Source organism: Salmo salar, chromosome ssa19 (assembly GCF_905237065.1).
Source record: "Salmo salar chromosome ssa19, Ssal_v3.1, whole genome shotgun sequence".
NCBI lineage: Eukaryota > Metazoa > Chordata > Actinopteri > Salmoniformes > Salmonidae > Salmo > Salmo salar.
In genome coordinates this window covers 2,915,717-2,943,493 of record NC_059460.1, presented here as the reverse complement: position 1 = coordinate 2,943,493, position 27,777 = coordinate 2,915,717, and the positions used below count along the sequence as shown (strand labels likewise).

The window sequence follows — 27,777 nt, the reverse complement described above, 5'->3', positions numbered from 1 at the left end:
TTAAAAGTTCAACTAAGGCGAGAGCACCATCCTTGATACACTGTGGTACATTGGTGGCTAAAGAAATTAGTGCATATAACTCAGATATAGCCTATAGGCCAATGCAGGAGTAGGTCTATAACTTCCATTGTCATCTCAGTAAAATACATAGGCCTAAAGCCGACAAATAAAACAGTAGAAAATATCCTGATGAAAATTCTGGTTCTTTCAATCACAGTCAACTCTCTACTTTGTTTCTATCTATCTTGTCTTGACTTGAGCTATTGCTAGGGCAGTGCAACATTGTATCAAATCATCAACTGGAACCAGCCGTTTAAACTGGATACATGGGATCAACATATTTTGCCCTTTCACACCGAGGCTTGGAGATAATCGAGGCCAAGAGTGTTGGAAAGATATTTCAAATACTGAGGAACTATCATTTGAAATGGATGTAACAATGTGTGAGGTGAAGAAAAAAAACTGAGAAGCTCAGCTTATTAGTGGTGTACGTGGTTAGTTAAGACAATCAGAAATCAGACATTGCCAAATGGGCACTTTTCCTACATTCGCATGCAGCAGGCCAGGTAGGCATACTTCTTTCTATCCGTGCTCAGGCGCGCGCACTCAAAATTATGACAGAGAAACCAGACACATGCTCATTGCTTTCGGAGCACTCCAAACAAAAGACAATGAAAAGATTTACAAAACTCATAATGGTTATGAAATAAACCAAAACTTGTTTCTCACAAGCATAGCCGGTTGTGAACTCCGCAAACATCTTTTCCACTCCGAGAAATGAGAACGATAAATGACTGTAGCCTAGTTAATACATGTGTCACGACTTCCACCGAAGGCGTTTCCTCTCCTTGTTCGGGCGGTGTTCGGCGGTCGGCGTCACCGGTCTTCTAGCCATCGTCGATCCACTTGTCATTTTCCATTTGTTTTGTCTTGTTTTCTTACACACCTGGTTCCCATTTCCATCATTAATTGTTGTGTATTTAACTCTCTGTTCCTGTAACGGCTGTCTATGGAAGAAGTGCGGCGGAGTTAGGGTTCGCCATGTTTAATTTACGAACACTATGCATTTCACAAAACCAACAAAAACTGACAGCCAACACAGTCCTGTCAGGTACTACCACAGTGACAAGAACAATTACCCACACCACACAAAGGAAATGTAGGCAACTTATGTGTGACTCCCAATCAACCACAACCCTCTACAGCTGTGCCTGATTGGAAGTCACACGGCCAAAATCAATGAAACAATAAAACACTCACTCCCTTCTGCCACGTCCTGACCCAACTACACCCTCTACTGGTCAGGACGTGACAGTTCCCCCGTGTCCTTGTGTGGAATTGTTTGTTTGTAAGTGCATGTACGCTATGTTACTGGTGCGCGTCGGGTTTTGTACCCATGTAGGTTTCTTTTTGTATTGCCGTGGGATTTGGAATTAAAACTGCTCCGGCTATTACCCATCTCTGCTCTCCTGCGTCTGACTTCACTGCCACCAGTTCCGCAACCCTTACAACATGCATTAACAGAAATGTATGTATGAGGGATTAACGGTACATTTACTAGGCCTACTGGTGACATATGTAATAGGGAATTTATCAAAAATAAACCATCAAAGGGCAAACACATGTGCTCCCTCTCTGGCCTCTATGTCACCAGGCTGCTTGTTATGGTGCACACCTGTCACCAGCTTTACACGCATAATGACACTCACCTGGACTCCATCACCTCCTTGCTTACCTGCCCTATATATGTCACTCCCTTTGGTTTCTTCCCCAGTCATCATTGTTCCAGTACCTGTTTCATGTCGGTGCGCTGTTCATGTTTCTTGGTTTGTTCATTAAATGTACAGTCGTGGCCAAAAGTTTTGAGAATGACACAAATATTAATTTCCACAAAGTTTGCTGCTTCAGTGTCTTTAGATATTTTTGTCAGATGTTACTATGGAATACTGAAGTATAATTACAAGAATTTCATAAGTGTCAAAGGCTTTTATTGACAATTACATGAAGTTGATGCAAAGAGTCAATATTTGCAGTGTTGACCATTCTTTTTCAAGACCTCTGCAATCTGCCCTGGCATGCTGTCAATTAACTTCTGGGCCACATCCTGACTGATGGCAGGCCATTGTTGCATAATCAATGCTTGGAGCTTGTCAGAATTTGTGGGGTTGTGTTTGTCCATCCGCCTCTTGAGGATTGACCACAAGTTCTCAATGGGATTAAGGTCCGTGGAGTTTCCTGGCCATGGACCCAAAATATCGATGTTTAGTTCCCCGAGCCACTTAGTCATCACTTTTGCCTTATGGCAAGGTGCTCCATCATGCTGGAAAAGGCATTGTTCGTCACCAAACTGCTCCTGGATGGTTGGGAGAAGTTGCTCTCGGAGGATGTGTTGGTACCATTCTTTATTCATGGCTGTGTTCTTAGGCAAAATTGTGAGAGTGAGCCCACTCCTTTGGCTGAGAAGCAACCTACACATGAATGGTCTCAGGATGCTTTACTGTTGGCATGACACAGGACTGATGGTAGCGCTCACCTTTTTTCCGGATGCCCCAAACAATCGGAAAGGGGATTCATCAGAGAAAATGACTTTACCCCAGTCCTCAGCAGTCCAATCCCTGTACCTTTTGCAGAATATCAGTCTGTCCCTGATGTTTTTCCTGGAGAGAAATGGCTTCTTTGCTTCCCTTCTTGACACTAGGCCATCCTCCAAAAGTCTTCGCCTCACTGTGTGTGCAGATGCACTCACACCTGCCTGCTGCCATTCCTGAGCAAGTTCTGTACTGGTGGTGCCCCAATCCCGCAGCTGAATCAACTTTAGGAGACGGTCCTGGCGCTTTCTGGACTTTTTGGGTGCCCTGAAGCCTTCTGCAGAAATGCAGTGGAAATGTTTTTGGGGGATTCAGTTCATTTGCATGGCAAAGAGGGACTTTGCAATTAATTGCAATTCATCTGATCACTCTTCATAACATTCTGGAGTATATGCAAATTGCCATCATACAAACTGAGGCAGCAGACTTTGTGAAAATGTATATTTGTGTCATTCTCAAAACTTTTGGCCACGACTGTACTTGCTTCCCGACTCTCAGCGTACATCATTACACACAATGAAACAATCAATGTACAATGATTAGCGGGAGACAGCTGAGCCCATTCTGGAGAGTTAGGTGCATGAATTTTTGAATTGTTTTATTTAACTAGGCAAGTCGGTTAAGAGCAAATTCTTATTCACAATGACGGCCTACGCTTTGCCACACATCCCTCTTCTTCTTGTTGCAATATTTGAAATTATACTCAAGACACATTATTGTCACACATATTTGAGATACTTTTCACTGACAGTCGCAACTCCATCAGCTTGACATATTGCCACGTGCGCTGCCCAAATTGCAGGATTCCCAAATAGGCATAGGCCTACACATTTGGGATTTAAAACAATCCATGGGAGTAAAAAACTATATAAATTGTGTGGCTAAGTCATGCTCTCTGAAGTATTTTGAATGTTTTTATTTAGACAGAGTAATTCTATAATTTTGGCAAAACATCAATTTAGTTTAGGGGAAACCAGCATCCTAACAGTGCACCCGCCAACTTTTCTTTCCAATTTACAAGAGGCTGAAACCAGATATCTGTATATAATGACGAGATCCTCATGTCTCCGCCTTAACAATGGGAGTCGATGTCCCAAAGGCGGGAAGGTTTAGGTCTACATATTATGTCCTTAGAAACGCATTGGGCTTACTCTGGACAGATTTTGGCGAGAGTGAGCCCTCTCTCTTCGCCTCTTCCTCTCTGCTGAAAACAGTCTGGCTTACTCACTCAAGTCACACACATGGTGACAGGTTTAACTCACAAAGGTGCACTTTAGTATTTTTTGCTGTTTTTACCCTCCATCTGATTCTCAGTCCCGTTAGGACAGTTGGATGCAGCATGACTGCATATCAGCACAAAACACAAACATCACTGCTGCCAGCTACTCTATACCGTCGCTTGACATTCCCATTCATACGCCCCTACTGCAGCCTCTCAAAAACTACTATCTACTTACACTAGTCAACAGACAACAAATCTCTGCAAACTAAGTTGTGAGTGTATGACCATACAACAGTATCAAGCCAGTAGCAGTATGGTAAACAACAACTCGCATTGCTCCATCCTCTTACCATTCCAGGCCAAAGATCCCGTAGAAGACGGTGCTGTGTACGTCTGGGCCCTCCAGTACGAAGACGCTACGCAGCACATTGAGGTGGAGCTCGTAGTCAGGAACGGAGCACACCAGCCTGGCCTTCAGGAAGGACGTCCACTTCCTCTGCAAGGTCCTCTGGCCCCCCCAGTCACCCTGGAGGGAGGAGAGCGAGGTTAGAGATAAACAGGTCATCAGAGTCACACAAACACACACGCATATCAACGCAGGTTTACTCATGGTCATACATACCTATACCACAAACTCATACAGTGAGGGGGAAAAAAAGTATTTGATCCCCTGCTGATTTTGTACGTTTTCCCACTGACAAAGAAATGATCCGTCAGTCATTTTAATGGTAGGTTTATTTGAACAGTGAGAGACCGAATAACAACAAAAAAATCCAGAAAAACGCATGTCAAAAATGTTAGAAAATGATTTGCATTTTAATGAGGGAAATAAGTATTTGAACCCTCTGCAAAACATGACTTAGTACTTGGTGGCAAAACCCTTGTTGGCAATCACAGAGGTCAGACGTTTCTTGTAGTTGGCCACCAGGTTTGCACACATCTCAGGAGGGATTTTGTCCCACTCCTCTTTGCAGATCTTCTCCAAGTCATTAAGGTTTCCAGGCTGACGTTTGGCAACTCGAACCTTCAGCTCCCTCCACAGATTTTCTATGGGATTAAGGTCTGGAGACTGGCTAGGCCACTCCAGGACCTTAATGTGCTTCTCCTTGAGCCACTCCTTTGTTGCCTTGGCCGTGTGTTTTGGGTCATTGTCATGCTGAAATACCCATCCACGACCCATTTTCAATGCCCTGGCTGAGGGAAGGAGGTTCTCACCCAAGATTTGACGGTACATGGCCCCGTCCATCATCCTTTTGATGCGGTGAAGTTGTCCTGTCCCCTTAGCAGAAAAACACCCCCAAAGCATAATGTTTCCACCTCCATGTTTGACGGCGGAGATGGTGTTCTTGGGGTCATAGGCAGCATTCCTCCTCCTCCAAACACGGCGAGTTGAGTTGATGCCAAAGAGCTCCATTTTGGTCTCATCTGACCACAACACTTTCACCCAGTTGTCCTCTGAATCATTCAGATGTTCATTGGCAAACTTCCGACGGGCATGTATATGTGCTTTCTTGAGCAGGGGGACCTTGCGGGCGTTGCAGGATTTCAGTCCTTCATGGCGTAGTGTGTTACCAATTGTTTTCTTGGTGACTATGGTCCCAGCTGCCTTGAGATCATTGACAAGATCCTCCCGTGTAGTTCTGGGCTGATTCTTCACCGTTCTCATGGTCATTGCAACTCCACGAGGTGAGATCTTGCATGGAGCCCCAGGCCGAGCGAGATTGACAGTTCTTTTGTGTTTCTTCCATTTGCGAATAATCGCACCAACTGTTGTCACCTTCTCACTAAGCTGCTTGGCGATGGTCTTGTAGCACATTCCAGCCTTGTGTAGGTCTACAACCTTTTCCCTGACATCCTTGGAGAGCTCTTTGGTCTTGGCCATGGTGGAGAGTTTGGAATCTGATTGATTGATTGCTTGTGTGGACAGGTGTCTTTTATACAGGTAACAAACTGAGATTAGGAGCACTCCCTTTAAGAGTGTGCTCCTAATCTCAGCTCGTTACCTGTATAAAAGACACCTGGGAGCCAGAAATCTTTCTGATTGAGAGGGGGTCAAATACTTATTTCCAAATCATTTTATAACATTTTTGACATGCGTTTTTCTGGATTTTCTTGTTGTTATTCTGTCTCTCACTGTTCAAATAAACCTACCATTAAAAGTATAGACTGATCATTTCTTTGTCAGTGGGCAAACGTACAAAATCAGCATGGGATCAAATACTTTTTTCCCTCACTGTACGTTATACACACAGAGACAGGTGCACACACACACTAACACAACCCCACTACACACCAGAAGCATTACCAAGTACCACTGAATGAGAGTGTTTGGTTCTGGCTCACAGTGTGCCTACTTGAGCATATTTACTCTAATTGCATTCCGGGTAGCAGCAGCAACAACAGAGGAGGTGCTCGGAGGCGATGGCATTGAGAAGAAGCCTGAATAGACAGATTGTGCACCTCATTTAGAGTAGAGACTTCTCGTCTCTTTGTTTGTCGGGGTTTTAATACATCACCACTGGACACACATTGTATGATTCAATGTTGTTTCTACTTCATTTCAATGAAATGACGTTCAACCAACAAAGAATTGACGTCTGTGCCCAGTGGGTTGCTCTTCATTTCTGTTTTTTATAAAAAAATATTTCTACCCAGCCTCAGTACTTTATCCTTCAGAAAATACAGTAGTCCCAGTAAACAAAGTGTCACATTCTTCTTCGTCAGATGATAAAGAAAAATCATTGTCGGACCAAAACGCAGCGGAGTTATGTGCACTCATCTTTTATTAAATTGGCAAAGAAGGAAAAACCAAAATAAACACGTACACAAAACACAATGACGAATAACAGGCCGGTAAGGCAATAAAAGCTATACCTAGCACAATCTCCCACAAACTACCAACACAAACACATACCTATATATAGGACTCTCAATCAGAGGCAACTAAAAAACACCTGCCTCCAACTGAGAGTCCAACACCCAATGACCTAAACAAAGAAATACCAATACTAGAATGAACATAGAAATACAAAACATATAACATAGCCGAAAACCCGGAAATAATAAATCAAACACCCTTCTAAACAACCAACCACCCCGAACCACATAAAACAAATACTCTCTGCCACGTCCTGACCAAACTACAATAACAAATAACCCCTATTACCGGTCAGGACGTGACACAAAGTAAATTAAACAAACACAAAACAGCACACATTACTCATACAGTACCAGTCAAAAGTTTGGACACACCTACTCATTCAAGGCTTTTTCTTTATTTTTACTATTTTCTACATTGTAGAATAATAGTGGAGACATCAAAACTATGAAAAACACATATGGAATCATGTAGTAACCAAAAAAGTGTTAAACAAATCAAAATAGATTTTAGATTCTTCAAAGTAGCCACCTTTGCCTTGATGACAGTTTTGCACACTCTTGGCACTCTCTCAACCAGCTTCATGAGGTAGTCACCTGGAATTAATTTCAATTAACAGGTGTGCCTTGTTAAAAGTTAATTTGTGGAATTTCTTTCAGCTAGAGCCGATAGCTTTTTAGGCTGCTAGCCAAGTAGGCCTGCCTCAAGCATGGATGCCACATCTGGCAACTTGATGGCTGTGCGGTAGACCGTACACGCTGGTTGCCGATGGAAAGAAGGTTGGGGATTTGCTGAGAAGCAGACAGACCTGTCGCCGCCACAACTGTCATCATCATGGGCGACTGCCACTATGCCATTGGGGTGAATCGAGCCCACCCCCCCCCCCCCCCCTCCACCCCCAGATTTAAATCTGCATGGGCTGCTGTGGCCCAGTTAGGGCTGGATCCATCACATTCTACCCCCCACCATCACCACTACAACAGAGCAGACATGTCCCTATTCCCAGAAAGCTGCATTTTTGTATATAGGGGTACTGCAAGCATGAAACAATGGAGATTACAGTTACACCAGGCACAGCCAAAGAGAGAGGAGGAGGAGTGAAAAAAAAACAGCCTTCTGTATCTCCAGGAGTGGTTTCTGGGCATGCTGATCTCCAATGAAATGAGGTGGTGAAAGAGGGGGGGAGTGGGAGGAAGAGAGGGGGAGAGGAGAGAGAGTGACAGAGAGAGAGAGAGAAAGGGGGTGAGATGGAGAGAGAGAAAGAAAGACTGCCATTGGAGCGGGCTTGGTGGGCTTCTACTCTGCCTGGCAACAGTGGCACACCAAGAAACCCCTCAGAAAGCAGACAAGACGGCCTCCCGAGTGGCGCAGTGGTCTAAGGCACTGCATTGCAGTGCTAGCTGTGCCACTAGAGAACCTGGTTCGAGTCCAGGCTCTATCGCAGCCGGCTGTGACCGGGAGACCCATGGGGTGGCGCACAATTGGCCGAGCATCATCCGGGTTAGGGGAGAGTTTGGCCGGCAGGGATGTTCCTGTCCCATCGCGCACTAGCGACTTCTGTGGCGCAATGCACGCTGACAGGGTCGCCAGGTGTAAGGTGCGGCTGGCTTCCGGGTTAAGCAGGCGTGGAGTCAATAAGCAATGCGGCTTGGCTGGGTTGTGTTACTGAGATTACTCACCACAAAATCTACTTAACGGAGCTGGAGCCCTTCATCACAGGAGCCTTTTTTTCAAAAAGACGCTGCCGGAGAAGGGGAAGGTGAGCTGGGGTTCTAGTCCGATTAAGGAAAAGGTCAAACCACCCTCCGCTTCCTACTATATTACTTGCTAATGTACAGTCTCTGGACAATAAACTTTGTGAGATCAGAGCGCAGATTTCCTACAAGAGAGATATGAGCGACTGTAACAATCTGCTTTACAGAGACTTGGCTGATGGAGGAGGTGCTTGATCAGGCTATACAGCCTGGCAACGGTGGGGTTTCCATGCATCGCACAGACATGGAAAAATAACTTTGTGGTAAAAAAAAGGTGAAGGATTATGATTCATGATCAACAATTCATGGTGGGACTGTAGGAATGTGCAAACCCTTAATAGTTTCTGTTCCCCTGACCTGGAATACCTCACAATCAAATGCCAATCCAATTATCTCCGAGAAAATTCACAGCTGTTTGTATCACAGCTGTGTACATCCCCCGGACTATAAGCAGCAACTTTTTTCCCACGCTTTGAACCTCGCGACTTAAGCAATGACGCGGCTAATATATGGATTTTTCCCGCTTTCAAATTTTTGGGGGGAAATCCTTTTTTTTGAAATCCTTCACTAAAATGGGCCGCATGCGAAGAGCAACTTATGCTGCCAGTGGGTCCTGACAGCGTGGAGCATTGTCAAAAAATCCACTATCATCAACGGGTTTCGAAAGGCTGGACTGCTGCGTGTTGAAGAGGGCTCAGCAGGGGATTTGCCTCCGGATTAAAGTGACGAGAGCGACAATGAAAACGATCCAATATCGGATGAAGCAATTCTGAGGCTATTCAACTCCGACACCAAAGGAGATGACTTCAGTGGTTTCAGTGCACAGGAGAAGGAAGATAGTGACCAATGACTTTCTTGGTAGGCTTTTTATTTTTGTTACAAGCCGTGTTTCGTTAAAGCCTATTTATAGGATGACCATACATCCTCTTTTTCCCGGACATGTCCTCTTTTTGGACCTAAAAAAATGCTTCCGGCCGGGATTTCTAAATCGCCCAAAATGTCCGGGATTCGGCTTTTGCTTTCTAAAGTCCCATTCATTGTGTGCGTTTTTGGGGTTTTGCATTGCTTTGACCTTTCTCTTTAGGTCCCGCCTTCTCACACGCCACCATTGGTGGGTCATGTAGGCCTACGCAAACAATGGTCAAACTGCATCTCAATCATTACCCTCACCATGGCAACAGCCAAGAGACAGAGCAGCAGCTTGCTTGTCAACAGTGGCACATGGCTCCAGAACAGTGTAAAAATGCCCAAATGCAAATGTAAATTCACAGATGATTTACAGAGAAAATTCCCGTGTTTTCGTCTTGGTCGGGATCCGTGTGAAGCAGAATGCATGACCTGCAAAGCTGGCACGTACGTGTCAGTGTCAAATAAAGGTGCTAGCGACCTAGAAGCCCACATAAGCTCCGCAAAACACAAAATTGCAGCTAAAGGAGAGAGTTCGTCAGGTAAATTAACTGACTATTTTGTGAGAGCAGGTAAAACAGAAGATGCTGTTACTGCTGCGGGGGGAGTTTTTGCATTCCACAACACGAAGCATCACATTAGCTACAGATCAATGGACTGCACATCTGCCTTGTTAAAAAGGCTTTCCCTGATTCCGAGGCTGCGCGAACATTTTCAAGCGCTCGTACTAAGACCGAAGCAATTGTTAACGCTGTGATAGCACCACATTCTGTTGACATAGCTCAGAAAGCACTAGAAGACATACCTTACTGTGGTGTTTCTACTGATGGGAGCAATCACGGTGCTGTGAAAATATTCCCTCAGCTTATTCAGTATTTTGATTGGAAGAATGGTGGCGTGCAAAGTAAATTAGTCGAAGTTAAAAACACTCCAAATGAGACAGCTGATACTAGGGTGACCATACGTCCTCTTTTTCCCAGACATGTCCTCTTTTTTGAAAACTAAAATATGGTCACCCTACTATTTATTTTTGTTACAAGCCGTGTTTCGTTAAAGCCTGTGTAAAGTTAATTTTTTTCAATGTACCGGTAGGCACCTGCGGCTTATAGACATGTGCGGCTTATTTATGTTCAAAATAATACTTTTTTTTAAATTCAGTGGGTGCGGCTTATATTCAGGTTCGCTTAATAGTCCGGAAATTACGGTACACCACGTTGGCACTCAAGGAATTACACAGGACTTTGAACAAATTGGAAACAGCATATCCCAAGGCCGCATCCGTTGTAGCCGGGGACTTGTAAGGAAAATTCCACCAACACATCTTTTGCCCCATTCGCAGGAAAAATACATTAGACCATTGTTATTCTCTATTCCGAGATGGATACAAAGCCCTCCTTCACCCCCTCCTGCAAATCAGACCATGGCTCCATTCTGCTCCTCCCCACCTATAGGCATAAGTTAAAACAGGAAGCACCCGTGTTAATGTCTGTTCAACGCTGGTCTGACCAACCGGAATCCATGCAACAGGACTGTTTTGATCACGCGGACTGGGATATGTTCCGGGCCGTCTCTGGGAATAACATAGATGAATACACTAACTCTGTCTCTGGGTTTATTGGTTTATTTGGATCCCTAGAAGGCCAGCACCATGGAGTCGCCTCTTCACTGTTGATGTTGAGACTGGTGTTTTGTAGGTACTATTTAATGAAGCTGCCAGTTTAGGACTTGTGAGGCATATATTTCTCAAACTAGACACTCTAATGTACTTGTCTTCTTGCTCAGTTGTGCACCGGGGCCTCCCACTCCTATTTCTATTCTGGTTAGCGCCAGTTTGTGCTGTTCTGTGAAGGGAGTAGTACACAGCGTTGTATGAGATCTTCAGTTTCTTGGCAATTTCTCGCATGGAATAGCCTTCATTTCTCAGAACAAGAATAGACTGACGAGTTTTAGAAGAAAGTGCTTTGTTTCTGGCCATTTTGAGCCTGTAATCAAACCCACAAATGCTGATGCTCCGGATATTCAACTAGTCTAAAGAAGGCCAGTTTTATTGCTTCTTTAATCAGAACAACAGTTTTCAGCTATGCTAATATAATTGCAAAAGGGTTTTCTAATGATCAATTAGCCGTTTAAAATTATAAACTTGCATTAGCTAACACAACGTGCCATTGGAACACAGGAGTGAGGGTGGTTGATAATGGGCCTCTGTACACCTATGTAGATATTCCATCAAAAATCTGCCGTTTACAGCTACAATAGTCATTTACAACATTAACAAGGTCTAAACTGTATTTCTGATCAATTTGATGTTATTTTAATGGACAAAAAATGAGCTTTTCTTTCAAAAACAAGGACATTTCTAAGTGACCACAAACTTTTGAACTGTAGTGTAGGCAGAGTTTTGGGGCTCCCGAGTGGCGCAGCGGTCTAAGACACTGCATCTCAGTACTAGAGGCATCACTACAAACCCTGGTTTGATTCCAGGCTGTATCACAACTGGCTATGATTTGGAGTCCCATAGGGCGACGCACAATTGGCCCAGCGTCGTCTGGTTTAGGGTTTGGCCGGGGTAGGCCGTCATTGTAAATAAGAATTTGTTCTTAACTGACTTGCTTAGTTAAATAAAGGTTAAATAAAAAAGGGCGGGCTTCTGAATCCTCCTGTGGTTGGCGGTTGCAGTTAAAAAAATATATATACTGTATATTACACATATAATAAATTCCTTTTTTAAATTTATTTTTTGCTTCCTCTTGGGCCCCGGCAAGCCTCTGCATTAGTCCAGCCCTGAATATGACCCAGGTTATCACTCAACTAAATAGAGTGCATACCAATAGTGTTGGGTCTGTGACATCCACTTGTATTGATCATATATTGTCCTCCCCCACCCTCTTTTTACACTGCTGCTACTCTCTGTTTATCATCTATGCATAGTCACTTTATTTTTATATTTTTTTTATTTAACCTTTATTTAACTAGGCAAGTCAGTTAAGAACAAATTCTTATTTACAATGGTAGCCTACCAGGGAACAGTGCCTTGTTCGGGTGCAGAACGACAGATTTTTACCTTGTCAGCTCAGGGATTCGATCCAGCAACCTTCCAGTTACTGGCCCAACGCTCTAACCACCTGCCGCCCTACTCTTAATGTGTGTAGACAGCCTGCTGCTGCCATTCTGCTTATCGTCAGATGTGGGGAGGAGAGGAGATTGGGGCACACGTGGGTAACTGAGGGGCCCTGCCTTAATTGGGTAACTGTTTAATAAAACAATTTAAATAAACTGCATAATAAATAAATGTGACTGGTCAATTGTGTGAGTCAGGGGCTGGGCCCAAGCCCATAGGGTGCCCAAGAGGGAAAACGTTTTTTAAAAAGGCAGGTGAACCTGCAACCACAGCACTTCAATAACACTTGAAATGATATATTCTTTAAGCATTACAGGGATATGGTTCTGAATATATACAGCAACACCTCCCCCATAGGCATTACTGTCTCTTCTATAGATGTTCTATCCTTGTATTGCTACTGCTGTATCATCAAAGGAATTATCTAAGTGAGTCTCAGAAATGGCTAATATATTCATGTTATCTGATGTTAGCAAATTATTGATTTTATTTCTAAGGCTACATATATTAATATGGGCTAATTTTAGCCCTTTCCTGGGTAACTTATCGGAGATATACATAATATGTAAAAGAGCAAACAAAGCAAGAAAAAAAACATTATTCAGCAGTCAACCATCAACCAGTTGGTGTGTGTAAGTCTGTGTGTGTGCTGAGGAGTTGACACTACGAACCCACAGGCTTGGCTCTCTGATGACTTTCAGGCTTTTGGGAGGGAGGGTGTACCATGAGCCTGTCATAGCGGATGTAAGAAATGTCCCCAGGTGCTCTGGCAGTTTAATGGATGGGATAAGTTCTTTCCTCTTCTGGCGCACAGCTTCAGGATAGTCCTCATTGAGGAAGATGTATGTTCCTCTCAAGTTCTTGGCTCTTTACAGAACAGCTACCTTGTCCTTGAACCTTAGGAACTTGAACACTATCGGCCTGTGTCTGTCACCTGGGCCAGAGGTGGGTTCTACAGTCCTGTGGGCGTGTTCCACCTCAATCTACCTGTGGTTCATATTCAGTTTCTCATTGATAATTTCCCTCACTTTGTCCTCAGACTCCATCCAGGTCTCATGTGGAGATTCTGCAATTCCATCCACAACAATATTGTTCCACATTGATTGTCCCTCGAGATCTGATTTCTCTGTTATTGTTATCATGGATTGACATACAGAGCTGATGTCCTCTCTCAATGACTTACAGATTGCGGTCATCTTGCCATTCTCCTGTTTAAACTCATCGAGCTGACCCTGGGAGAACTGAACAGTATTCTTCAAGTCCTGGAACTCTCTGGTCAGATTGTCCATTCTTTTATTAGTTGACTCCACCAGTATTTGGACACACCTGAAGCTATTTTCTTGTTGTTGTGACAACTGCTTGTAGAACATCTTTTGTTCTTTTAAAAGATCCTTCACCTGTGATAGAGAGACACCACTCTCCTCAATGGTATTCCCAACGTCTTTGGTCTTTGTCATGGTAGCGATGTAGGCTAATGCTGGTACTCCACGCAGTTCCAGCCAGCACAGCTCACAGGGCCGTTGGAAACAGCAACAAACAGCAGGGATTTAAACAGCCACAAGCCTGCGAATATCCGCGGTCCCAGCCACAAGGCCTAACCGCGTTGCGGGCTGTGTTCAAACTGTCAAGGAAATCTGGCTAGCTTGATATGCTTCGCCAAGCAGCAGTTCTTCAGACCTTAGGGTATGGCAGTGAGTGTGTAATTGGTTCTTCAAGCTTCTGAGATTGAGGTGAATCCCACATGTGAAATATGTCACTCATAATATCAGAGAACCTGGGTTACGCAAGTAACCTTGAGTTTCCTTGTGTTTGATATCGTTTCATTCATTCCATGGCAGCCATTGAGCCATTTCTCCGCTTTCTCCCTCCATTGAGTTGGACAACCCCTAATGCCATAACACATGTCCCCCTTCAGGCCTACCTTGCAGATGCGGGCAACCCGTGCCACCCTGGTCTGGCTGGGGTAGGCCATCTGCTCCTGACTCCTCTCCGTGAAGAAGAAGTAGATCTTGTCGTCGTCGCCCACTGAGCTGTTGACACTCTCCTTCAGCAGCACCGAGCCCACAAAGTCCGCCTCTGCTCACACAATAACAAAAACAGATCATTACACTGTGTACATTCTGTCCAACTCCTGGCAAAGCACATACTATGGAGAGATTAATGTTATTGTAATCCTCATACCATGCCACCTACTGATACAGAGATAATGTAGGTGGAAAGCAAGGATAACCACAGTATATGAATAAGAGTATGCTAAGGTGAAGGCAGAGCTTGTATTATGAAGGAATGAATATTAAATGCCCTATGTTTTCAGCCAGTACTTAGTACCACAGTATATGAATAAGAGTATGCTAAGGTGAAGGCAGAGCTTGTATTATGAAGGAATGAATATTAAATGCCCTATGTTTTCAGCCAGTACTTAGTACCACAGTATATGAATAAGAGTATGCTAAGGTGAAGGCAGAGCTTGTATTATGAAGGAATGAATATTAAATGCTCTATGTTTTCGGCCAGTACTTAGTACCACACTTGGGTTCAAATCATTTGATTTGATCATATTTACTGCATTTTCATGACTTTCATATACATTTCAAAACAATTATTTAGACCACGTTTATTTGAAAATACAAGTAGTTCAATATTGCTGGAATGTATTTGGAAATTGGAATGTATTGTCATGTATTTACAACTAACTCTATTTCAAATACTAATACTTTACCCATTGAAGCCCCCACCCAGTTTGACTTGCATGTTTAGGACAGCTCAAGGGGACCCAAAAAAATCGAAAGTTGATTTGGCCAGTAAATTTGAAAATACTCAAATACATAGAAAATAATATTTAAAATACAAGTATTTAAATATGCATGTATTTGGACCCAGGTCTGCTTAGTACCATATAGTTGTAGTATAATGGATCAGAATTACAGATTACATTGGTATTCCAAAATTGCGTAGCTGTAGGGATCAAGCAGGACCACAATGTCCGGTTCAGGGGCGTAGGCATGGGTGGGTCTGGGTGGACACAGGCCCACCCACTGGGGAGCCAGGCCCTGCCAGGCCCACCCAATCAGATTGAGCAAAAACAAAAAATAATACATTATTATTACAAAAACGCTTCTCCACACACCAACGAATTTCTGGCAATGCCCCTGGTCCGGTCTGGAGCGTGAAGTCAAGACCTCTGTTGGTCAGCTACTGCGTAGCAACCTAGTGGTGCCAAAAACCCTGGTCTGCCCTAGAAAGCCTATATAAATTACGATCGCCAGAACACTTTTTTAATTTTTTAGATGGACGTTTTGGGCTCCCCAAGGTCAATTAAGTTCGCTACAAATTGAGACATTTAAGTAAATAGTGATCCATTCTGACTACAACATTTGTCGTCACACAGGACCAAGTGCTGACACAGACCAATCACGGGCCAGCAGGCTACGAGAAGGCTCCATAGACATTAAGGTTAACTCTATCAGGCAGGATGAAAATTACTATATCGACCTTGATCTTTTGCTAGTTATGGCCACTTTCACCATGATCCTTAGATAATTTTTGGTGCCATTCAGCCCCATTCAGCAATATGGCGCGTTTCAAATTCAAATGCCTCTGCCCATCAGGAGTTTTCCATAGAAATACGCAGATGACGTCAGCAGTGTCACTATCTACTGGTTTTAATGTCTATGGGATCAAACCACAAAATGAAACCAATGTCTATAAGATAACGGATGGGTCAGCCTCTCTTTACCCAGCAGCCATCTGGTGGGGGCCTCCTCTGTCCTCAGAGTGGGGAAGGGGAAGTTCCGACGGACATCCGGAGAGCTGCGGAACTCATACTGGGAGGCGGAGAACATGTCACCATCTGCAATCAGGACCAGAGAGATGGAGGGATCAAAGAGAGATGGACCCAGAACAGGGGATAGATGACTGTCTCTCAGTTCATTCTTAGTGGTGGGTTAGGGCAAAATAGTGCAGCCCAGGGGGTAGATTAGGGTTCTTACCCACAAGGAGGCCGGTGTAGCCCTTGGCTGGGTCGTAGGGACACCTGTCCCTGCCCTCTTCGAAGCTAGAGGAGAAAGTGAAGCGTTCCACATCCTAATAGAAAAGAGAAGAGAGAGGATCAATAACTACAGTAGGGGAATATAAATCAAACCATCACCAAAGCAGGTAACCTAGCATGCTAATAGAGCACTTCAGTATGAATCATAATACCCGTAAAACCTAGCGGTCAAACACGGAAATGGTTCCAATCGATTTTACACCCTTAATTTTCCCATAAGGTATTTTAGAAACACTTAAAATAATCAAATCGAAGTGTATTTGTCACATGCGCCAAATACAACAGGTGTAGCTCACAGAGAAATGCTTACTTACAAAATAAGGGCAGTGTTTTTAAAATGTATTTTCACCTTAATTTTACGAGGCAAGTCAGTTGATCTTGGGCAGGTCCCACCCACGGTTCACACTATTCAACAGCCAGTGAAAAATCAGAGCGCCAAATTCAAAACAACAAAATGTCATAATTCAAAGTTCTCAAACATACGACTATTTTACACCATTTTAAAGGTACACTTCTCCTTAACCTGTTATGGCTAGGGGGCAGTATTTTCACAGCCGGATAAAAAACGTACCCGATTTAATCTGATTATTACTCCTGCCCAGAAAGTAGAATATGCATATAATTATTACCTTTGGATAGAAAACACTCCAAAGTTTCTAAAACTGTTTGAATGGTGTCTGTGAGTATAACAGAACTCATTTGTCAGGCCAAAACCTGAGAAGATTCCATGCAGGAAGTGCTCTGTCTGACAATTTCTTGCCCTTCTTGATTATCTCTATCCATTACAGAGGATCTCTGCTGTTACGTGACACTTCCTACGGCTCCCATGGGCTCTCAGCAGGCGGCAAAAAGCTGAATCGTGGCTTTGCAGGCTCTGGCTGAAAAAAAGTAGCGCGTTTGGGTAGTGGCTGGTTACAGTACTGTGAGACTCAGGCGCGTGCCCGAGTCGACCTCATGCTTTGTTTTCTTTCGTCTGTTTACCTAAAGGCAGATTCCCGGTCGGAATATTATCGCTTTTTTACGAGAAAAATGGCATAAAAAATTATTTTAAACAGCGGTTGACATGCTTCGAAGTACGGTAATGGAATATTTAGAAATCTTTTGTCACGAAATGCGCCATGCTCGTGACCCTTATTTACACTTCGGATAGTGTCTTGAATGCACGAACAAAACGCCGCTATTTGGATATAACGATGGATTATTTTGGACCAAACCAACATTTGTTATTGAAGTAGCAGTCCTGGGAGTGCATTCTGACGAAGAACACCAAAGGTAATCAAACTTTTGTAATAGTAAATCGGAGTTTGGTCAGGGCTAAACTTGGTGGGTGTCTAAATAGCTAGCCGTGATGGCTGGACTATCTACTCAGAATATTGCAAAATGTGCTTTCACCGAAAAGCTATTTTAAAATCGGACACCTCGATTGCACAAAGGAGTTCTGTATCTATAATTCTTAAAATAATTGTTATGTTTTTTGTGAACGTTTATCGTGAGTAATTGAGTAAATTCACCTGAGGTTTGCGGGGGGTATGCTAGTTCTGAACGTCACATGCTAATGTAAAAAACTGTTTTTTGATATAAATATGAACTTGATTGAACAAAACATGCATGTATTGTATAACATAATGTCCTAGGTGTGTCATCTGATGAAGATCATCAAAGGTTAGTGCTGCATTTAGCTGTGGTTTTGTTTTTTGTGACATTATATGCTAGCTTGAAAAATGGGTGTCTGATTATTTCTGGCTGGGTACGCTGCTGACATAATCTAATGTTTTGCTTTCGCTGTAAAGCCTTTTTGAAATCGGACAGTGTGGTTAGATAAAGGAGAGTCTTGTCTTTAAAATGCTGTGAAATAGTCATATGTTTGAAAAATGGACGTTTTTGTATTTTTGAGGAATTTGTCATTCGCGCCACGCCCATCATTGGATATTGGAGCAGGTGTTCCGCTAGCGGAACGTCTAGATGTAAGAGGTTTTAATGTAACCACATTGTCCGATTTCAAAAAGCATAAAGTTAGATTATGTTAGGACAGGTACAACACAAGAAAAACCACACAGCCATTTTCCAAACAGGAGAGGGGTCACAAATACCAGAAATTCAGCTAAAATTAAGCACTAACCTTTGACGATCTTCATCAGATGACACTCCTAGGACTCAATGTTACACAATACATGTATGTTCTGTTAAATAAAGTTCATATTTATATCCAAAAACAGCATTTTACATTGGCGCGTGATGTTCAGAAAATATTTCGCCTCCAATACTGTCGGTGAATCAGCACAACAATTTACAAAAATACTCATCATAAACGTTGATAAAATCTTCAACTGTTATTCAAAGAATTATAGATAACCATCTCCTTTATGCAACCGCTGTGACAGCTTTCAAAAAAGCTTCACGGGGAAAGCACACATTGCAATAATCTGAGTACGGCGCTCAGAAACATACACCAGGCAATACAGATACCCGCCATTTTGGAGTCATCTAAAATCATAAATAGCATTATAAATATTCACTTACCTTTGATGATCTTCATGAGAAGGCACTTCCAGGAATCCCAGGTCCACAATAAATGTTGTTTTGTTCGATAAAGTCCATAATTTATGTCCAAATACCTCCTTGTTGTTTGCGCGTTCAGTAAGCGACTCCAAATGTAGGAAGCGCGCCCAACATTCCACGACGAAAAGTTTAAAAAAAAATTACATTTATGTTCGTTGAAACATGTCAAACGTTGTATAGCATCAATCTTTAGGGCCTTTTTAACATAAAACTTATACAATAATATTCCAACCGGACGATTCTTGAAAAACGTTTTGGAACACAGCTATCTCATCACTTGAACGCGCGCCAATGAACTCAGGTCATTTTCTGAGTCACCAACTTCCCGGCCTTCTTGTTCGCTCTCTGTTCACTGCAAAAGCCTGAAACTAGGTTCTAAAGACTGTTGACATCTAGTGGAAGCCTTAGGAAGTGCAAAATGAACCCCAAGTCACTGTGTGTTAGATAGGCAATGACTTGAAAAGACTACAAGCACCAGATTTCCCACTTCCTGGTTGGATTTTTCTCAGGTTTTTGCCTGCCATATGAGTTCTGTTATACTCACAGACATCATTCAAACAGTTTTAGAAACTTCAGAGTGTTTTCTATCCGAATCTACTAATAATATGCATATTCTAGTTCCTGGGCCCGAGTAGTAGGCCGTTTAATTTGGGTACGTTTTTCATCCGGCCGTGAAAATACTGCCCCTTACCCTAGAGAAGTAAAAAATTCTTATGTTCAATGACAGCCTAGGACCAGTGGGTTAACTGCCTTGTTCAGGGGTAGAACGACAGATTTTTACCTTGTCAGCTCAGGGATTCGATCTTGCAACCTTTCAGTTACAAGTCAAACGCTCTAACCACTAGGCTACCTGCCGCCCCTTTTGTGTAGGCTTACCCTGGCTTCAGTGGTCGAAAAAGTACCCAAAGTCATACTTGAGTAAACTGTCATACTTGAGTAAAAGTGAAGATACCTTAATAGAAAATTACTTAGTAAAAGTCACCCAGTAAAATTATACTTGAGTAAAAGTCAAAGTATTTGGTTTTAAATATAGTTAAGTATCAAAAGTAAATGTAATTGCTAAAATATACTTAAGTATCAAAAGTAAAAGTACAAGTATAAATCATTTCAAATTCCTTATATTTAGCAAATCAGACCGCATAATTTTCTTTTTTTTCATTTACAGATAGCCATGGGCACACTCCAACACTGACATCCCTTATCAACTTAGCATTTGTGTTTAGTGAGTCCTCCAGATCAGAGGCAGTAGAAATTGACCAGGGATGTAAACTTGATAAGTGTGTGACCATTTTCCTGTCCTGGTAAGCATTCAAAATGTAATGAGTACTTTTGGGTGTTAGGGAAAATGTATGGAGTAAAAAGTACATAATTTTCTTTAGGAATATAGTGAAGTAAAAGTAAAAGTTGTCAAAATTATAAATAGTAAAGTAAAGTACAGATACCCCAAAAACTACTAAAGTAGTACTTTAAAGTATTTTTACTTAAGTACTTTGCACCACTACCTGGTGTGATGTTTTGACAAACGTGTAAATCTATCTAGGACAACGTGACTTTTATCAATATATAAACCCTGTATTTATTCCCCATAAATGAAACATTAATTAGCTGCTAATGTGGCTATCATACAGAACTACAAATGCCTGTCTCAAGGTTCACATCACTCACCAGGGCCATGATGATCTGGACGAGACTGCCAAATCGGGGCAAAGGTAAGAATCTAATGTTAGCTAAATTTAGTAATGAGTAAATTGGGTAAATTTGTTTAAATTGACAATTCTGTGAACTGTCTAGGGCAAGTTTTGAATTTACACAATACCTGTAATCTAGCTAGTCTTGAGGCAACAGTGTGCTTACTTTACTGCAGGAAGACATTGATCTGTTTGCTGTTACCCTCTGGACAGCAGATTATTAGTATAGCTACAAGGAAAGGTAATGTAACCTTATTTAGTCCTATTTGCATTGGTGGGATTTAAATTAATTGGTATTGGTACACATTTGTTTTTGAGGTAGAATTACTGTCATGTTATTGATGCCAAATTGCCAACATTATTCCAGAACCAATGGGTGAGCCTGAGTCTTATCACCTCCACTAGGAATGCTGTTTCAACTTCCTGTAATATTTCAGTCATTGCAGGAAGTCCAGATGAGCAGGAGTGTGTGAAGGGTTTTGTCCCAGCCCAGCTCTAACACCTGATAATCAACATAACAAATCACAGCGATAGGCTATGATTTGTAATCAGGTATGCTTTGTAATCAGATGTGGATTCATATACTGTAGATGGCATTGATATATAACGCATGCTCCACTCTCAAGTTGAACTTGTTGACTGATGCCAAGGCGGTGGTTGCAAAGATGAAGGGAGCAGCTGCAGACCAGAAGACTGCAGCCAAGGCATCACTGGTCCACACCTGCCCTGTCCTATCAATTCAATTCAATTCAATTCGCTTTATTGGCATGACGTAACAATGTACATATTGCCAAAGCTTATTTTGTATATTTACAATATAAAAAATAAAGTAAACGGGACAACAGTAACAACAATAACCAAGGGTCAAAATAACCAACACATTGAACAATAACAATAAGCATACAGTAGAGGACATGTGCAGGTTTATTGGTCTGTGAGACACTGTCCCTCATCTTATGGCAGGCAGCAATGTAGTGCGCTGCCAACACACAGCTCTCTGCGTCCTCCCCCAACAGGACGGGTAGCCTATCCTCATCAGAGAGGTCTTTAAAACCTTGAATAAGGGTTTCAAATTTTGGGAAATGACACTCTCTAATTGTTTTATATTTTTTACATTTTGTCAGGAAATGCAGCTCCGTCTCAGGTTCTGCTGTTGTGCAGTGGTTTCACAGCCTTTCCTCTACAGGGAGCCAGGTTTTCCTGTGTCTACCCTTCTCAATGGCAAGGCTGTGCTCACTGAGCCTGTACTTTGTCAAGGTTTTTCTAAGGTTTTGATCAGTAACCATGGTCAGATATTTAGCCATAGTGTACTGTCGATTTAGGGCCAGATAGCACTGCATTTTGCTTTGTGTTTGTGCTTGTGTTTCCCAATAAGCAATGTAGTTTTGTTTTGACTGTGTTGTAATTTGGTTTATTCTGATTGATTGGATGTTCTGGTCCTGAGGCTTCATTGTGTTAGTAGAACAGGTTTGTGAACTCAGCCCCAGGACCAGCTGGATGAGGGGACTCTTTTCTTTGCTCAGCTCTTGGCATTGCAGGGCTTGGTAATGATATGAGAGGGGGTCACTGTATTTTAGATGTTTCCAAAACTTAATTGCTCTTTTTTGAGTTTTTATTATTAGTGGATATTGGCCTAATTCTGCCCTGCATGCATTGTTTGTAGTTTTCCTCTGGACATGTAGGAGAATCTTACAGAACTCTGCATGTAGGGTTTCAATGGGGTGTTTGTCCCATTTTATGAAATCTTGTTTTGCAAGTGGACCCCACACCTCGCTGCCATAAAGTGCAATTGGTTCAATGACATATTCAATTAGTTTTAGCCAAATTTTAATAGGTATTTCAATTTGAATTAGCTTTTTAATGGCATAGAATGCCCTGCGTGCTTTCTCTCTCAGTTCATTCACTGCCTCATTAAGGTGTCCAGTTGAGCTTATTTTTAAACCTAAGTAATTGTAGTGTGTACAGTACTCTATATATTTTGTACCAATTGAGAACTTTGGTCTAATTCCCTGAGATCTGGATCTTCTCTGGAAAATCATTATTTTAGTCTTTTTGGGGTTTACTGCCAGGGCCCAGGTCTGGCAGTACTGCTCTAGCAGGTCCAGGCTCTGCTGTAGGCCATGTGCTGTGGGTGACAGCAGGCATAGGTCATCTGCGAAGAGTAGGCATTTAACTTCTGAATTGTGGAGACTAACACCAGGGGCTGAGGATTTTTCTAGAATAGTGGCCAATTGGTTAATGTAATATTGAAGAGTGCAGGGCTCAGATTGCAACCCTGACGAAGGCCCTGCCCCTGGTTAAAGAATTCTTTTTTTTTCTTACCAATTTTAATGCTGCACGTATTGCCAGTATACATTGATTTAATTATGTCATATGTTTTACCCCCTACACCACTTTCAATAACTTTGTAGAACAGTCCTGTATGCCAAATAGAATCAAATGCTTTTTGGAAGTCGATAAAGCAAGCGTATATTTTGGTATTATTTTGGTGGACATGTTTATCTATCAGGGTGTGTAAGGCGTAAATATGATCAGTTGTGCGATGTTTTGGTATAAATCCAATTTGGCTTTTACTCAAGACATTGTGCTTATTAAGGAAGTTTAGAACTCTTACATTGATGATACTACAGAAAACCTTCCCCAGGTTACTGTTCACACAAATGCCTCTGTAATTGTTAGGGTCAAATTTGTCTCCGTTCTTAAAGATTGGGGTTATGAGTCCTTGATTCCAGATGTCAGGGAAATAACCTACACTCAGGATCAAATTAAACAGTTTTAATATAGCCAATTGAAATTTTGCACTAGTGATTTTGAGCATCTCATTTAGGATGCCATCAGGTCCGCATGCTTTTTTAAATTTGAGAGCCTGAAGTTTCTTATAGAGCTCCTGGTCAGTAATTGGGGAGTCCAATGGATTTTGATTGTCCTTTATAGCTTTTTCTAATCCATTCAACTTCTCATGAATTTGGCGTTGTTCTGCGTTTGTGTCAATTTGAACGGTGTTGTAGAGTGTTTTGAAATGGATTGTCCTATCTATTTGTAAGCTAATGTACTGGCCTTTGTGGTCTTTCATATGTGTAGTAATTTGTTGTATCGTATTGCTTAGTTTATCATTTGTGTCAACTTTGAATTCAATCTTAGCCACAGATTGTTAACTTACTTCATTTTGTACTTGACCTTTATCGACGCAGACCCGAAGACATTCAAGCAGCACTTTGAGAGCATGTATCCAAAGTCTTCAATGGTCCCAGTATCGGTTGATGTGCAGGCCTAAGTGACCACACACACTCAAATGGAACTCCAGCTAGGGTAAGATTCTTTCGTCATTCACACACAGCATACATAGTCCATGCTTTTGTCACTTCTAGGTTAGACTACTGCAATGCTCTACTTTCTGGTTACCCGGATAAAGTACTAAATACACTTCAGTTAGTGCTAAACACGGCTGCTAGAATCTTGACTAGAACCCAAAAAATTGGATCATATTACTCCAGTGCTAGCCTCTCTACACTGGCTTCAGGGCTGATTTCAAGGTTTTACTGCTAGTTAACCTACAAAGCATTACATGGGCTTGCTCCTACCTATCTTTCTGATTTGGTCCTGCCGTACATACCTACACGTATGTTACGGTCACAAGACGCAGGCCTCCTTACTGTCCCTAGAATTTCTAAGCAAACAGCTGGAGGCAGGGCTTTCTCCTATAGAGCTCAATTTTTATGGAATGGTCTGCCTACCCATGTGAGAGACGCAGACTCGGTCTCAACCTTTAAGTCTTTATTGAAGACTCATCTCTTCAGTAGGTCCTATGATTAAGTGTAGTCTGGCCCAAGACTGTGAAGGTGAACGGAAAGGCATTGGAGCAACGAACCGGCCTTGCTGTCTCTGCCTGGCCGGTTCCCCTCTCTCCACTGGGATTCTCTGCCTCTAACCCTATTACAGGTTTCTGAGTCACTGGCTTACTGGTGCTCTTCCATGCCGTCACTAGGAGGGGTGCGTCACTTGAGTGGATTGAGTCACTGACATGATCTTCCTGTCCGGGATGGCGCCCCCCCTTGGGTTGTGCCGTGGCGGAGATCTTTGTGGGCTATACTCGGCCTTGTCTCAGGATGGTAAGTTGGTGGTTGAAGTTATCCCTCTAATGGTGTGGGGCCTGTGCTTTGGCAAAGTGGGTGGGGTTATATCCTGCATTTTTGGCCATGTCCGGGGGTATCGTCGGATGGGGTCACAGTGTCTCCCGACCTCTCCTGTCTCAGCCTGCAGTAGTTTATGTGTCGGGGGGCTAGGGTCACGTCCGGTGAACAGGTCAGGGTTCCGTTGCCGCAGGCAGAACAGTTGAAACTCCGAGAGAGAGAGAATTAGAGAGCATACTTAAATTCACACAGGACACCGGATAAGACAGGAGTCCACCGGATATATCTGGAGTATTTCTCCTGTCTTATCCGGTGTCCTGTGTGAATTTAAGTATGCTCTCTAATTCTCTCTTTCTCTCTCTCGGAGGACCTGAGCCCTAGGACCATGCCTTAGGACTACCTGACCTGATGACTCCTTGCTGTCCCCAGTCCACCTGGCCATGCTGCTGCTCCAGTTTCAACTGTTCTGCCTGCGGCTATGGAACCCTGACCTGTTCACCGGACGTGCTACCTGTCCCAGACCTGCTGTTTTCAACTCTCTAGAGACAGCAGGAGCGGCAGAGATACTCTGAATGATCGGCTATGAAAAGCCAACTGACATTTACTCCTAAGGTGCTGACCTGTTGCACCATCGACAACCACTGTGATTATTATTATTTGACCCCGCTGGTCATCAATGAACATTTGAACATCTTGGCCATGTTCTGTTATAATCTCCACCCGGCACAGCCAGAAGAGGACTGGTCACCCCTTATAGCCTGGTTCCTCTCTAGGTTTCTTCCTAGGTTCTGGCCTTTCTAGGGAGTTTTTCCTAGCCACCGTGCTTCTACACCTGCATTGCTTGCTGTTTGGGGTTTTAGGCTGGGTTTCTGTACAGCACTTTGTGACATCAGCTGATGTAAGAAGGGCATTATAAATACATTTGATTGATTGATTGACAGTGTCAACAAAATGCTGTCTTCAATGCTTAAGGCCAGGCACCACACCCTCATAGGGTACTTTTTCCCCCTTAATCATATCACAATCAACTTTTACCAATTAAATGTAGACACAAATGTATGAGTATTTTATATTAAATATGTTATTAAAATATGCAAATGAGGTGATATCTCATTAAATATGTAATTATTTCCATATCGCGCAAATCCATTTTTCAGGACATTGGATGAAGTCAGCCTAAATATTTTGATTTAATTTTGTTAAGACACTCCATGATGGGACTTGTCCAGAGCAGGGAAGAGTCTACCTTTCGGGAAATTGCAGTTAAAGACAAGTACACTGACTTTAGACTACCAAATGCCTATTTAGAAAGGACAAAGAGAAAGGGCAACCTAGTTGCCTAGTCAGTTGTCCAACTGAATGTATTCAACTGAAATGTGTCTTCCGCATTTAACCCAACCCCTCTGTGACCCAATAACCATCTGTTCAAAGTAAGTTACTAAATAAAGTCCAGTTTGTAACAATCTCTATGTAATGGCCTTTTAAATGATGTGTCATTTAATGTAGTGAGATTTGAAATCATTGATGTTTGTCCATTTAAGTGTTTCAAATTCATTAAAATGTTGATGAATGTAGTACGATAAACTTAAGAAAATATACATTTTCATCAAGTTCTTGTCATTTTCATGTTTACTTTTTGAAAATACTAAATGGACCAAAATACCAACAAATTTCAAAATTGAAGGTAGATGCAAAAATGTCGTTTCATTCTGTGGTGACTGGCCTTAAGTTATATTGTGTATGGCTCAATTTGTTGAAATGCTGTGATCACTCATCGTCTTTAATGTTGTGATTCACATACACACAATGACCATGATATGAATGCTGCAACTGACAGAATGACTACGATGGACAACGCTGAGACCTCGATTATAACTGGACATTGGCCGGATTTTTATGATAATGACCTAAAAGTGGTGCAGAAACACGCCAGCACCCCATTTTATGTTTATTCCATGACCAACCATCCCTCTAGCTAGCCCTTATTCCAGACTATGCCTTTTATGCCCGATGGTCCCTCAACTTCGCAACTCTCCATCGTATCTCTATAAACCCACCCTAGCTTCGCCCAATTTCCCTATGCTGCTTCCTTCACTACTACTTTCATTTGATTACATCATTTTTAAAGTGCTGTGGTGTACTGTTTCTGCTACCTTTTTTTCGCCTGTGTAATGCCCTTCTGCTTATTCTGGAGTTCAGACTGAATGCAGTGTTAAATGTGCTGGTCACAATTGACAGCAGCAACATGGACCTGTTAAATTGACAAGAAGGGTCTTGATACAGCTGCTTGTAGGCATGGCTTCCTTGTTTTGAGTCTGTTTCTCATTCTGCTGGTGTTGAGCTAGTATTTTATATTATATATACCTTACACACCCAGTTGTTTCTCCATTTGTAACTCACCCTCCAAAAATCACAATATGCTGTTTTACATTTTGTTATTTGTGCTGGTCTAATTCCTAAAATGGAAAAGCAGAAGAATCTGTGCGCTCTCGGATAAGTTAGTAATAATAATTAATATTGTGCTCTTCGATGTCCCAGGATCCTGGCATTGATGAATAAATAATGTAATTTCTACTTCAAGTCAGATGTTTATATGTTATGTATGAAAGGCATATGTATGCATTGTTTACTATTTTGATTTATTTCATTGATGTAATTGCTGGAGTTCAGGTGTTTGACGTGATTGATGGGTGACTAGGGTTATTCTTGTCAAATAAATATGCTTATTCATTGGTGATTATGGATGCATTCTGCAATGACTTCATCTGGTTTTCAATCTGCAACAAGTTAGATCTGAATTGCTTTAATACAGCAGTGCATTCTGACACCATGAATTGAAATAGATTTCACCTCGTTCATATAGTTAGCAGAAATTATAAGGGATTA

At 42.3% G+C, this 27,777-nt stretch overlaps 1 protein-coding gene across 1 annotated transcript in view; it reads right to left on the bottom strand.

Annotated features, from left to right (window-relative positions):
* LOC106578306 (semaphorin-4G) overlaps positions 1–27,777 on the bottom strand; it is an 81,582-nt gene that overhangs the window by 7,197 nt on the left and 46,608 nt on the right. The window contains exons 6-9 of the mRNA XM_014156988.2: positions 16,456–16,549; positions 16,203–16,316; positions 14,388–14,542; positions 4,161–4,336 (exon numbers count right to left, since the gene is read on the bottom strand). Of these exons, the coding sequence (XP_014012463.2) occupies positions 4,161–4,336; positions 14,388–14,542; positions 16,203–16,316; positions 16,456–16,549 (539 nt within the window). The remainder of the gene's footprint in view (positions 1–4,160; positions 4,337–14,387; positions 14,543–16,202; positions 16,317–16,455; positions 16,550–27,777) is intronic.